Source organism: Strigops habroptila, chromosome 2, assembly GCF_004027225.2.
Source record: "Strigops habroptila isolate Jane chromosome 2, bStrHab1.2.pri, whole genome shotgun sequence".
NCBI lineage: Eukaryota > Metazoa > Chordata > Aves > Psittaciformes > Psittacidae > Strigops > Strigops habroptila.
Window position 1 is genome coordinate 1,174,875 of NC_044278.2, and position 11,169 is coordinate 1,186,043.

General features: G+C 37.6%; 1 protein-coding gene across 20 annotated transcripts in view; it reads left to right on the forward strand.

Annotated features, from left to right (window-relative positions):
- Nucleotides 1-9,142, forward strand: part of ROBO2 (roundabout guidance receptor 2) — a 1,090,001-nt gene extending 1,080,859 nt beyond the window's left edge. For 9 of the 20 annotated variants that reach the window (XM_030471541.1, XM_030471537.1, XM_030471535.1 and 6 more), the window contains 3 exons: nt 373-633; nt 5,033-5,233; nt 6,267-9,142. In XM_030471541.1, the coding sequence (XP_030327401.1) occupies nt 373-633; nt 5,033-5,233; nt 6,267-6,268 (464 nt within the window). In that variant the 3' untranslated portion in view covers nt 6,269-9,142. The remainder of the gene's footprint in view (nt 1-372; nt 634-5,032; nt 5,234-6,266) is intronic. The other 11 variants (XM_030471548.1, XM_030471544.1, XM_030471551.1 and 8 more) reach the window with 3 other exon arrangements.
- The last annotated feature ends 2,027 nt before the right edge of the window (nt 9,143-11,169 follow it).

The window sequence follows — 11,169 nt, forward strand, 5'->3', positions numbered from 1 at the left end:
CTCAAGCTGAAGGTGAAGCTCAAAAGTGGGGATGATGAAGCAATCCCCAATATGATGGGGGTAATAGTCAACTGGCACAGATCAGTTTTCCATAGCCTTTCTTACTTGCTTGCTGTTACTGAAAGAGCCAGCTGGAGTATACCCCACAGAAAATAAGCCCTGTGCTAGAAAGAACTAGCAACACAGTAACTTGAACAAAAAACTAGTAGAAGTTAAAAACACATTTCTGTTTAACATGGAATTTCCTCCTTTTAAAATGACCAAAGGAAGCGACTCATGCCATTTGCAAGGGACTTTTCTTTTCAGCATCAAATACACCTTCTGTTTCAATTGAAAAAGTTAGTTTATCTAAATCTTATTCACGTTTTTTAGATCTTCCACCACCACCCGACCCGCCCCCTGGTCAGGGTTTAAGGCAGCAAATAGTCCCTGGCCAGCGTGGAGGCTCAGCAGAGAGGAAAGGAAGCTCTCTTGAGAGGCAGCATGCTCCGAACATAGATGAAACAAAGAGCTCCCTGGACCGGCAAGCTAGGACGTCACTAGAGTGGCAGCGACAAACCCAGGAGTGGATAAGCTCTACAGACCGCCAAGAGGATTTCAGGAAAGCCCAACACAAACAAGCCTTCGGATCAGGTGTGTGTGTGCTGCACCAGCCGAGGCAATGCAGGCGGCTCCTTGACAGTGCTCAGCTGAGGGTTTCTGGACCTGGCAGAAGTCTAGGCTCACCTCATGCCCTTCTGTGCCAGCACTGGCAAGGCTCAGGCTGGAAAATAAGAAAAGGCAAAGTGAAATGAGAGCTAGCAAGAGCTAGCAAGGATTTTTCACTCCTGCAACAATGAAATCTCATTAGCACCTGACTTGGTGCATTCTTTACAGTGTTTTGGCAATTAATAATGTTTTCAAGCAGAGAGTGGAAAAAACGGGAACAGTTTCAGGCAGGCAGGGAAGGAGAAGCAGATTTTTAGAGTATTTTCTGTTAGATGCATTTATTTATACGTATAGGGACATATTTTCTACTTCTAGCAGCCTGTTTCTAAATTGGCAACGGTTGTTTTTGCATGCCTGCAAGAAGGCTGATCCTTCTGAGCTACTGACATTCCTTCCAGCAGTATTTAAAACAGTCTTCCACTTATTCATGGATGACCAAGTAACGTTCATCTCTTAGGCCTAGCAAGATGACACAGAGGTTTTCACCTTTATACAGGACCTGCTCATTGCCAAGTGCTGACTTTATTTCCTAAATGGGTTTCAAGTCTGTAAAAATGTGTGCAGGAGGTGATGCTGAGCTGGAATTGGAGCTCTATAATACTTGCAGATTCCTTCTATCAGCCTGACCTGAAGGAAAAGCTGCTGTTTCTGCTTTTACTTTCATACTAGGGTATTCTCTCTAACCTACTAATCACGTTATCCCAGTGGTGATTAGTGATACAAGAGGACAATCAAGAAGATTAAAACAAGCAAAAAAAGGATACTAGACCTGGTGCTTTTTGTAGGGCTACACTGTTTCTTCAGATATGCATGTATTCTCCAAAGTAACACTAGAGGAACTTATATTCATCTTTATTCTACTATTAATGCTCCTTGTTAAGCTAGCACACTGATATCAATGATGTCCTAAAAAAAAATAGTAATATGAAGGCAAACGTGTCATCGGGGCAGGTTTTACTCAATATAGACCTCCTAGGAAATATTGCTACCCATATTTAAAATGTAAATATTTTAAATACAATTCATATTTTAAAATATAGCAATAATGGTACCACTAAATCCCCGAATATTTCAGCTGCATAAACAAGTGAGTTCATGTTGTGAAATGATGATGTGAAGTCGAGGTTTAAAAATAGTGTGTGAAGTTCATGCTACTTGATGAATGGCAATTTTAATTACAATGTACAAGATGTATAAACACATAGAAAATAGCTCAGATATACTTTATACATCTCATTTTGTTGTAAATTATTATTAAGAATGCTTCTCTGACCTGGTTAGCAAGAAGTCCCCTCCTTTTCCTCTGCTTCATAAGCGTACAAATAGAAGTTGTCAGTTATTCTGTGATACATGGAGGGTATACAGTAGTAAAATTCCCATCTGCAGGACTTGCATTTATCTGTCCTTAAATAAAAAGAACCTGATCTTGACATTTCCAGTGCATACACAAGCATTGAATTTAGGGCTGAATTGATTACAGGTATCTTGTTCTTGTCAAATTCAGGATGACCAGAGCAATTGCATATCCTTTGTGCATGACAAAGGATTTCCCTAGGAGAAATAATGTTTTTACCCATCTGAGGGATTCATAAACTTGTGCACAAGGTGGGCCAGAGTTTCATATTTGTCTATCTGTCTTCTCATCCCAGCTTCTTGTGCTACAGCTTTCTTGCTCTGTGTTCTTTCCTCTGGTAGATTTAAAAAAGGCTACTCTTGTGTGTGATGCTTGTTTATATTCCTAAATTTGGGGGGTTTAATGATATTAATTGTGCTGCTTAATGACAAAGATCTCTGGAAATTTTTCCTGCCCTAGTTTTCAATATGTTGAAACATGACTTTCTCATTTATTAAGCTATCAGCTTCCAGAAAATAGCTATTTGCAGCATAGGGGGCTTCATTCAGACATGACCATGCTGTGAGTGGTATTTTCAAAGCAAGACCTTTGGTTTGCTGTTGAATAGATTAAAAATACCTGATTCTGGGAACCATGTTTTCACTGGTTGCTTTCAGTATAAACAAGATCACTGAGTTCCTGTCAGTGGCTTCGTTGTGGAACCACAGTTACAGCACATCAAATACGACATTCGCAGCTACCCCTCTAAAGAAAGTAGTGCCTAGATCAAGTTACAATAGTTTTGATAATGTTAAAAGCCTTTGGCTTATCTTATGGGGTATAGAAACATTGTTACATACTCATATCCTGATTTCATAGGGGTTAGAATTATATCTTCAAATTAAAGGCTTAGTATTTCAAAGAGAAAGGCATTGACAAAGCCTCCCCATATTCTTTGCAAGGCTTGGGCACGGGGCACTGTTTTGAGTGTTCAATAAATATGAGACCATTCTAAGGACTTAAGACAACTACCTTTCATGTGCTAGAATGTTGTGGAAAACTTAGTCTTTATTTAATGTCACAGTTGCTTATTTTATGGATTGTGTTTTTATATCTGAGGGCACAACAGATAATTCAACACACCATATGCTCTATAATGATAATGCACTTTGTGTTTATTCAAGGTCGTTTTTTCTCAATATTTCATTGAACCCAAAGGAGGCCTTATCCTGAGTCCACAAACTAGAAAAACAAATCAATTGACCATATATGTCATTTTCAAACTCTTTTGCAATGCTAGTGACATTTTTCCCCATCCTTTAAAAATGTATCCAGCTTTCTGCTAAACTGATTTATGCTGCTTGCTTTATTGTTGCCTTAATGCAAGCTGTTCCATATTTTAGCCAGCCTTTGGAAACCAGGTTTGCATCTGATTCTATTGCTAAGGCTTGATATATAAAGAACATATATAAAGAACAAGTAACGTAATTTAGGAGGCTATGGCTGTTAAATGCCATTTTACTATGTCTTTTAAGTATTTCTTTATATTTCAGCAAGAACAGCACACAGCTGTAGCACAAAACACTGAAAATGCCCTTACGTCCTGCAGCACAAATATTTGGGTCGCTTGCCCAGAGCTAGAGGAAGATACTTGGGCTGAGAATGAAATCAGCAGCCTGCCCTCTTCTGCGACAGCTTTACCTTACAATTGGGTTCTGTTCAATAGCACATCACATGAGGAATTCCCATGTCCTACTCACTTGTGGCAATAGGCACAAAGAATGAAGTCCCTTGTGCCTCTGCTGCACCTTTGCAAAGGCTCCACGACTGTGAATAAAGCATTTTTATCTCCTCTTTCTTTCCAACCATCCCCACCTACTTTTTCTCCTGTGTTCCTGCCCTCTGTCAAAGAAAGTCTGTTTCCCCTCATCAGGTTTTTTAGGAGTGAAGACAATGGGAAAAGCAAAATAAAGAAACCCCTTTCAGTCTAGATTCACTTTAAAAATGTAAGATTCAAGCAGGAGATATTCCCCTAATTTCAGAAGGGACGATTCCTGTGTCTGAGGTTAAGCACATATATTCATATTCTTTCTTGAATCAAACTATATTTAGCAAGGTCTCTTTCTTCAGCTTCTGAGAAAGCAAAAGTGGATCATACACAGCAAAGAAATAAAATAGTGCTTCTATTCCAGTGTTAAATCAGTGCTGCTGTTTTGCTTCTTAAGTTAGGATTATTACAACAGTATCTCCTAGAAACTCTAATCAGATGTGATGGCTTGTTTTACTTCATGCTATATGAAGACATACAGTCCTATGCTTTATTGGTATTAATCCTGCTCTTGTGAGCAGTTCATTATTACAGGTCTTCACAGAGAAAGAATCCAAGTGAGCAAAAATAAGCCTTTTGCTTATAATGGAACATGAAACAAGCTTCAGGAAGATTTACTCACCCCAAATATTACAACTACTAATGCTATGTATAATATATTTTCCTGTGTAATTCACAACCAGTTAAAAAAATCTTCAGTGTACTTCGCATTGTAAGAAATTACTGAGCTGCTGGAAGCTAATTAAATTAGCTGATATTGTAGTTCTTTATCTAAGTTGATTGAGGTTACCATAATTTAAGCTAAAGAAAAGGAAAAAGCACATTCATGTAGGCTGAAAGCGAAAATCCAATCATAGCTGCATTGTTTTGGAAATCGATTTTTATTAAAGTACCTATGATTCATAATCTATTACTTCATAATAAATCTAGACTTTTTATAATTAATACAAACTAACTTATGAGTTTACATGAAAGCAAGATTAAATTCATACTGATTTCTTTGTATGTGAGATACAATATTGAGTTGTGTATTCTCTTAGGTAAAAGTGCCATGCTATAAAGCAAGACAAGATATCTGAGGGCAGGCATATATGATGTCCATATAAGACTAGCTTGTTTATTCCTATTTATAGGAATTTATTTTGTTTTCTTTTCTTTTCTAGAAGAGGCACTCGTACCATATAGTAAACCCAACTTCCCATCCCCTGGTGGCCACAGCTCTTCAGGAACAGCTTCTTCTAAAGGATCGACTGGACCTAGAAAAGGTGAAGTCTTGCGAGGAGGTCACCAACGCAATGCCAGTGACCTTCTCGATGTAGGCTATATGGGATCAAACAGTCAAGGACAGTTTACTGGTGAATTATGTAAGTTTATCTCTAGCTACAGTTCAAACCTGCAAATAGGCAAAAAGAGACTAGTTATAAATCTGTTGTGAAGAGAGGAGGAAGTTGAGTGTGATTATCAGATTAAAATTTACACAGAACTTTTTGAGGTGTTTGTCTGTGGTGACAAACAAATGAAGTTCTTCTGTTCTTGGGTTGGACTATTTCAAATCTGTGTAAGCCATGCCAGCGTTATCTACATGGTACACCTTCCAGTGTGTAATGCTAATGTAACACTGGGAAAATTGAAAAGAAATTCTAGTAACTGACAATTTTCTGGACAAAGTGTAGTATGCTTTGCTTTGGCAATTTTTCTCAGAGGAGTGAATGAAAAGGGTGTTGAATTTGCTGTACATGGTGGCAAGCTTGTGATGCTTCCTTGATGAGCAGTATTCTGATCTTTTTAACCTTGGATGGAGGTCCTGTTTTTTCAGTGCTCTAGCCCAGTTTTTCAGTTGTTTATCCCAGCTCTTTCTTCAATTTCCCAGGCCAGGGGAATTGATTTCCAAACTTTTTTCTGTTATCATTCAATATCTGTTAAACCTGTATAAAGCCATGTTAATGCTGTGTATGTGATGGTAGTACCAGATGCCAAAAGTTTGACTCTACTGTTCGAAGTAGGGCACACACGCCCCAGCTAGCTCAGGCATACTGGCATGTTTATTAGTAAAAGCAATGTAGCTGTTGGCATGTCTGCTTCTTATTTGCTGAAGTCAAACCCTCAGTACTTCCTGACAGTTACTGCCCAGTAGCTCATAAGAGAATTAATGGTGACCCCCAAATCCTGAAAGGTGCTGTCTCAGATATGGTGTTGGTAAGTGCTGAATTTTAGCATCCATCACTTTTCATCTTAGAAGCAATTAACTCTCTTCTCCCAACCTAATAAATATTCATCCTGTGCTGCAGTAGTATTGCCATAGGCTTTGGTTTTTGTTGTTTTCTTGTTTGGTTTTGTTTTGTTGGTTTTTTTTTCCTCCTCATTACAACCTCTCTCTCTCTTTGTTTCTCTCTATAGAGTAGTTGAGAAGACACATTGCAAGCTGCTCTGATGGACCATCAGGTCTGAACTCACGGAAGTGATGACACTAAACAGTGCAATGAACATTTTCTTTATTTATGTACTATTAAAAGAACTGTAAATGCAATGTAAAGACACACAGCCACACATATCCCACAGATATTTTACTTGTGTTCTTCTCTTTAATACACCATCCACCTTAAACTATTCCTTGTCAGGAGTATATAAAAAAAGAAAGGAAAAAAAAAAAAATCACCCTCCAGGATGAAAAGAATTTCCTTCTGTATATAATTTCTTTTGTTGCATTGCTATGCAAGCTCACCTTCTTTTTAGCTATGTTCATATTCATGTCTGTTTTTACTGGTCTGTTGTACTATATGTGAATTAATAGGCTGTGGTGCCATATATTAACTTTTAATTGTGTAACTTTTATGTTTAAAGTTTGCACTGCAATTTTATTTGGTGATAAGCACAAAACTCTACTCCTCATGACATGAAGAAAACAGAAGACTGAATGTGTGAAGAAGGTTTACGTACTGTAAGCTACTTTGGATAATGCTGGATGTAAAGGAGTATGTTAGGTGGGTTTCCATTGGGGTGTAGAAATGAGAAAGTGACAGGCAAAACTGATGTCAGTGGAGACATCAGAGTCAGATTTGAATCTTTTAAAAGCAAGCAATATAGTTGCTCTTCCTATTTAAGAATGGGTCAGAAGTTGGAAGTGTGAGATTAAAGAGTGAACATGAAATTAAAGATAGCATGAGATGGCCTAGACCCTTTCACTAGAATGATGCCCTTAGTATCTGTTTTTAGCCATCCCATGCCACTAAGTAAAGGGAAAGAAAAACAAACATTTCTACAAACAAAAGAACTTAAGGTGTTTCACTAAAGCTGTTTTTATGTTGCAGTTTTAAAAGAATTATTACCATTAATTTCTCCAACCCAAAATATAAGACAGAGATTTCCCAGGAGAAACAAACAATATAAACCCAAGGAATACCTAGTAAATAGTTAAGGATGCAATTTATTATTAAGACGTATTCAGGCTGCTTCCAAAAAAATTGAAGTGTCAGAGTATCTTATTTCATCTTTCCAATACATGTACAGTACAATAGAGGATAGAGCTGCACCACTGAAATTCATGACATTAATTGTTTTGATGCAGTCTAAACAAACCTTTATATTCTATTACCTGAAGTCTGCAAAAGCTGAAGCTGGATCCACTAAATTCATAGTAAAATGTTTAGAGTTTAGAAGGAAAGCAATGGTCAAATTATTTTCATCTTGCATTTAAGTACATTCCTGGCAATACAATACATCCAAAAAGTTAGATATAAGCAAAGAAAATCTTTGACCTGTGTTTTAGTGAGTGGCTTCAAACCCTACTATGATGAGGAAATAACGCATGTTTATACACTTTTTGAATAAACCAGACTCTGTAAGTGGACATTAATGACAGCATCCTGTCTCTTCATTATTTTTCATGACTTTGTCCAAATCTTCTGTACCTCTCAAATCTCAGTGAGTCAAGTCTCAAGCTTTTCTTAGAATATTATATGTGGATAGTCCACTCATTTGATGCTTAATTTAAATATTGCATCCTACAGCTTATGTCTGTTAGTTATCTGACCATGAACACAAGTTTCCATTTGAATACCCTTTTCCTATAACCAGTCTATGTTGTTTTATATATTGCCTTGGAGCTCACCAGTATTAAGAACACTTTTAGTAATGACAGAATTTTAGAAAAGTAAATTACGATGCTAAATATGTGTTGCTTTTCATTTCATTAACTTGTTCCATGATAAGATAAAACACTACAGCCATCAACTATAACTCAGCACTATTGAATATTAACAAAATGCTAGTTAACTTCCTTAAGGTCAAGACTCTTATTTAGCAGGTTACAAACCAAAAAAGTTGAGAAAAAAATGTATGCATTTATTTATATATGTGACCAATGAATATATGTCGTTTTCCTGCTTGTTAAAACATTATAGTGAAAACCATTACGTAAAAATGTGCAAAAATGTTCTAGGAAGATAAAGAAGGCATCATATTTACATATGTATGTTTTTTTATTTTGGTATTATCATATGAAGCGACGACTATTCAGGGTACAATTCAAATTTAATACTCTGAAAAATGTTTAACTCAGTCACTGGTAGATTTCTTTTGCTTTTAATTCAAAAGCTTGTGCTGAGCTTTGGTGGAACACCTTACTCACTATATTCTAGTCAAAATTCAGTATCATTAGACTTTGATAAAGCCATCCCAATTACTTTCAAATATGTGTTTTATCTCTTCCACTGGAAAGTAAATGTGTGTCAGTATTAAAGCTGTGCAGTACCATGAGATTCACTAACTTGTCCATCTGCTTCTGTACATTTTTGTTCATTAATAATTTGCTTACAATATTACATAAGGTGGTGTTGTGTATCGCAAAATGTCTCCATTATCTTACAGGTGATGTCTCTTCTTTTTTTTTCTCTCTCTCTTTTCTATACAGTGTACTTCCAATGAACCACAGTACATATTTTTTAAAATATGCCATTTAATTTACTATTTTAAAAGAAGTATTCTTCTTTTTTTAAAAGAATTGAAAACATTTATTGTGAATAATGTGTTTAAAGAAAAGGGATGTTGTGGCAGCACTTAGAATTGTTTTTCAATTTGTTTTTTTAAAAAAAACCTGTTTATTGGCTACAGTTTGTTCACGAAAAAGTATGACCTCTTAATGTGTTTCATTGGTATTGTTAGTGCAGCGGAGTTTAATTGGCATAAAAAGTTGGTTAATAGTACTGTTGAAGTGTGTATTGTATATTTACTGGGGAAAAAATAAAACATATTCACATTTCAAATCTATGTTAAAAGACCTTGAGTAAGGAGTCAATATGTGAAAACCCAAACTGGGAAAATCAGGCAATAATAACATAGACTGAGCTATAATCATCACTGTCCACTTACAGGTAATAAGGAACATTTTATACGCTGGTTTTTGAACCAAGCTAAGAGCTGTTTTATAAATAGGCCAGTGGTAAATATTGCCTGTCACAGGGATTTCTGTTTAAGGCCCTGTCTGTATTGGGAATAGTTGTACCAATGTAATTGCATTGATACAGCTATTCTAGTGATATAGCCTCTGTTTGTAGACATACTATCTCAATGTACAGTAAGGGCTGCAAGTGCATAGCTTGCTGCACTTAAAGCCCATAAAAGAGTGGATACGTAAAACCTGTCTTCAGCAGGTCTGAACCCTTGGACTTGGGGTTTTGTACTGGTGGAGCTACTGCCAACCCAGTACAGAACATCCCCAGAATATATAGACAGGTGCTAGGTCAATTTTTCTCAACCTTTGCATTGAATATATGCTCAATTTTAACTGAAGGAGGAGTGAAGGACCGAATAATAAATTGTTCCATGTGCTTCAGTGGTGTATTGCTGTATGGGCAGCCATTTCAGTGATGCAAACAACAGACATTTCTTTTTTGTAATTTATTATCTCTCAAGTCCTTATGCAAATCAGTAAACCTTTTGAATAACTTTTGGTTGTCACCCAACAGGGTCTTCTTGGGTGACAGAAAATACAACAGAAACAGTGTAAACACGGTTCCTTGGGAAAGGAACAAAAGAAAAGGAGTATGGAGTGGTTTAATATTGATTTAACTATATACCAGTGCAAAAGGGAGACGTGAGTCTGAAATAATGATATGCTGGTTTATGCTTGCCTCAGCCCATGCATTGCCAACCAGGAGAAAAGGTGTGAGTTAAGGCTGAGGAAGAGTCCTCACAACTGACAGAGGAAAGGTAATTGGGGTGGGGGAGATTTTGGCAGGAACTTTTTAACAATAATACAGGTACCTCCTTTGGCTTTTCTATGATTTATGCAGTTTGAGGTTTTTACGATTAATGGCCTTGTGGAAGTTTAGCAGGGGAACTAGAAAGAAAAAAGTCATCCTTCTTTTTTTGTAAAGATAGGGGGGAATGTTTTTTTGCCGAGGGGAGGATTTTTTAATTTCATTTTTACTTTTTTAACACATTTTTGTGTTCCATCCATCTGGAACACATTAGCTAAAAATAAATTATTTTTGAAAATCACATGGGCAACAGGCAGTTCATTTAGGAGGTACATTTAAATAGCAGGAAAGATGGCAAAGACTAGGACTAAAAAAAGGGACACATACACTGCCTTAGAATCAGCCAAGTCCAGTAGTTTCACATGTAATTCTGAACTGTTGATAATACATATAAGCTTCATTACTTTTAGTTTCCATGGCAGAATAAATGATCCAAAGTCCATAGGAGGCCTGGATCCTCGGAACACTAAATCTGGTACTTTATTTTAAATGTGTGGTTAATCCAAGCCTGTGGGACTGGAGTATGGTCAGGACCCATGTATGAGCCCTCAGCCCTGGCTGCTCATGTCCCAGCAGTCTCCAGCTGGGAAGCACACGTGGCTTCAGGCTCAGCAGGTTTCAGTGGATCCCTTTGCTAGGTACCTTGTCAGGCTTCAGGTGTGTAGAGGCAGGGTACTTCACAGAGGATGGAGTTTTTCAAGGCAGGGAATGTCTCCAATGAGTTAGGCGCTGTTGTGGTTCACACTGGGACCACTTAGGCAGGCAGGTTTCATGTTTTGCGACCACCTTTCCCAGTCCATGTCTCCATGCTGTCCTGCTATGGTCTGTGTACTCAGTGCTGCTGCTATCCCGTGCATCTGGGGTGCCTGGTATGGGACAGGGGTCCAAGAGAGGAAGAGGCACAGTGATGCTGGGGGGCACGTAATGCTCTGCATGCTTTGGGTGGCTGAACATATACCCTGTTAGTTAAGAGGGGACTAGGGAATACAGTAGAGCAGTGGTCCCAAATACCTGCTCTGCTGTTTCTAGCTTGTTCCCTCCTT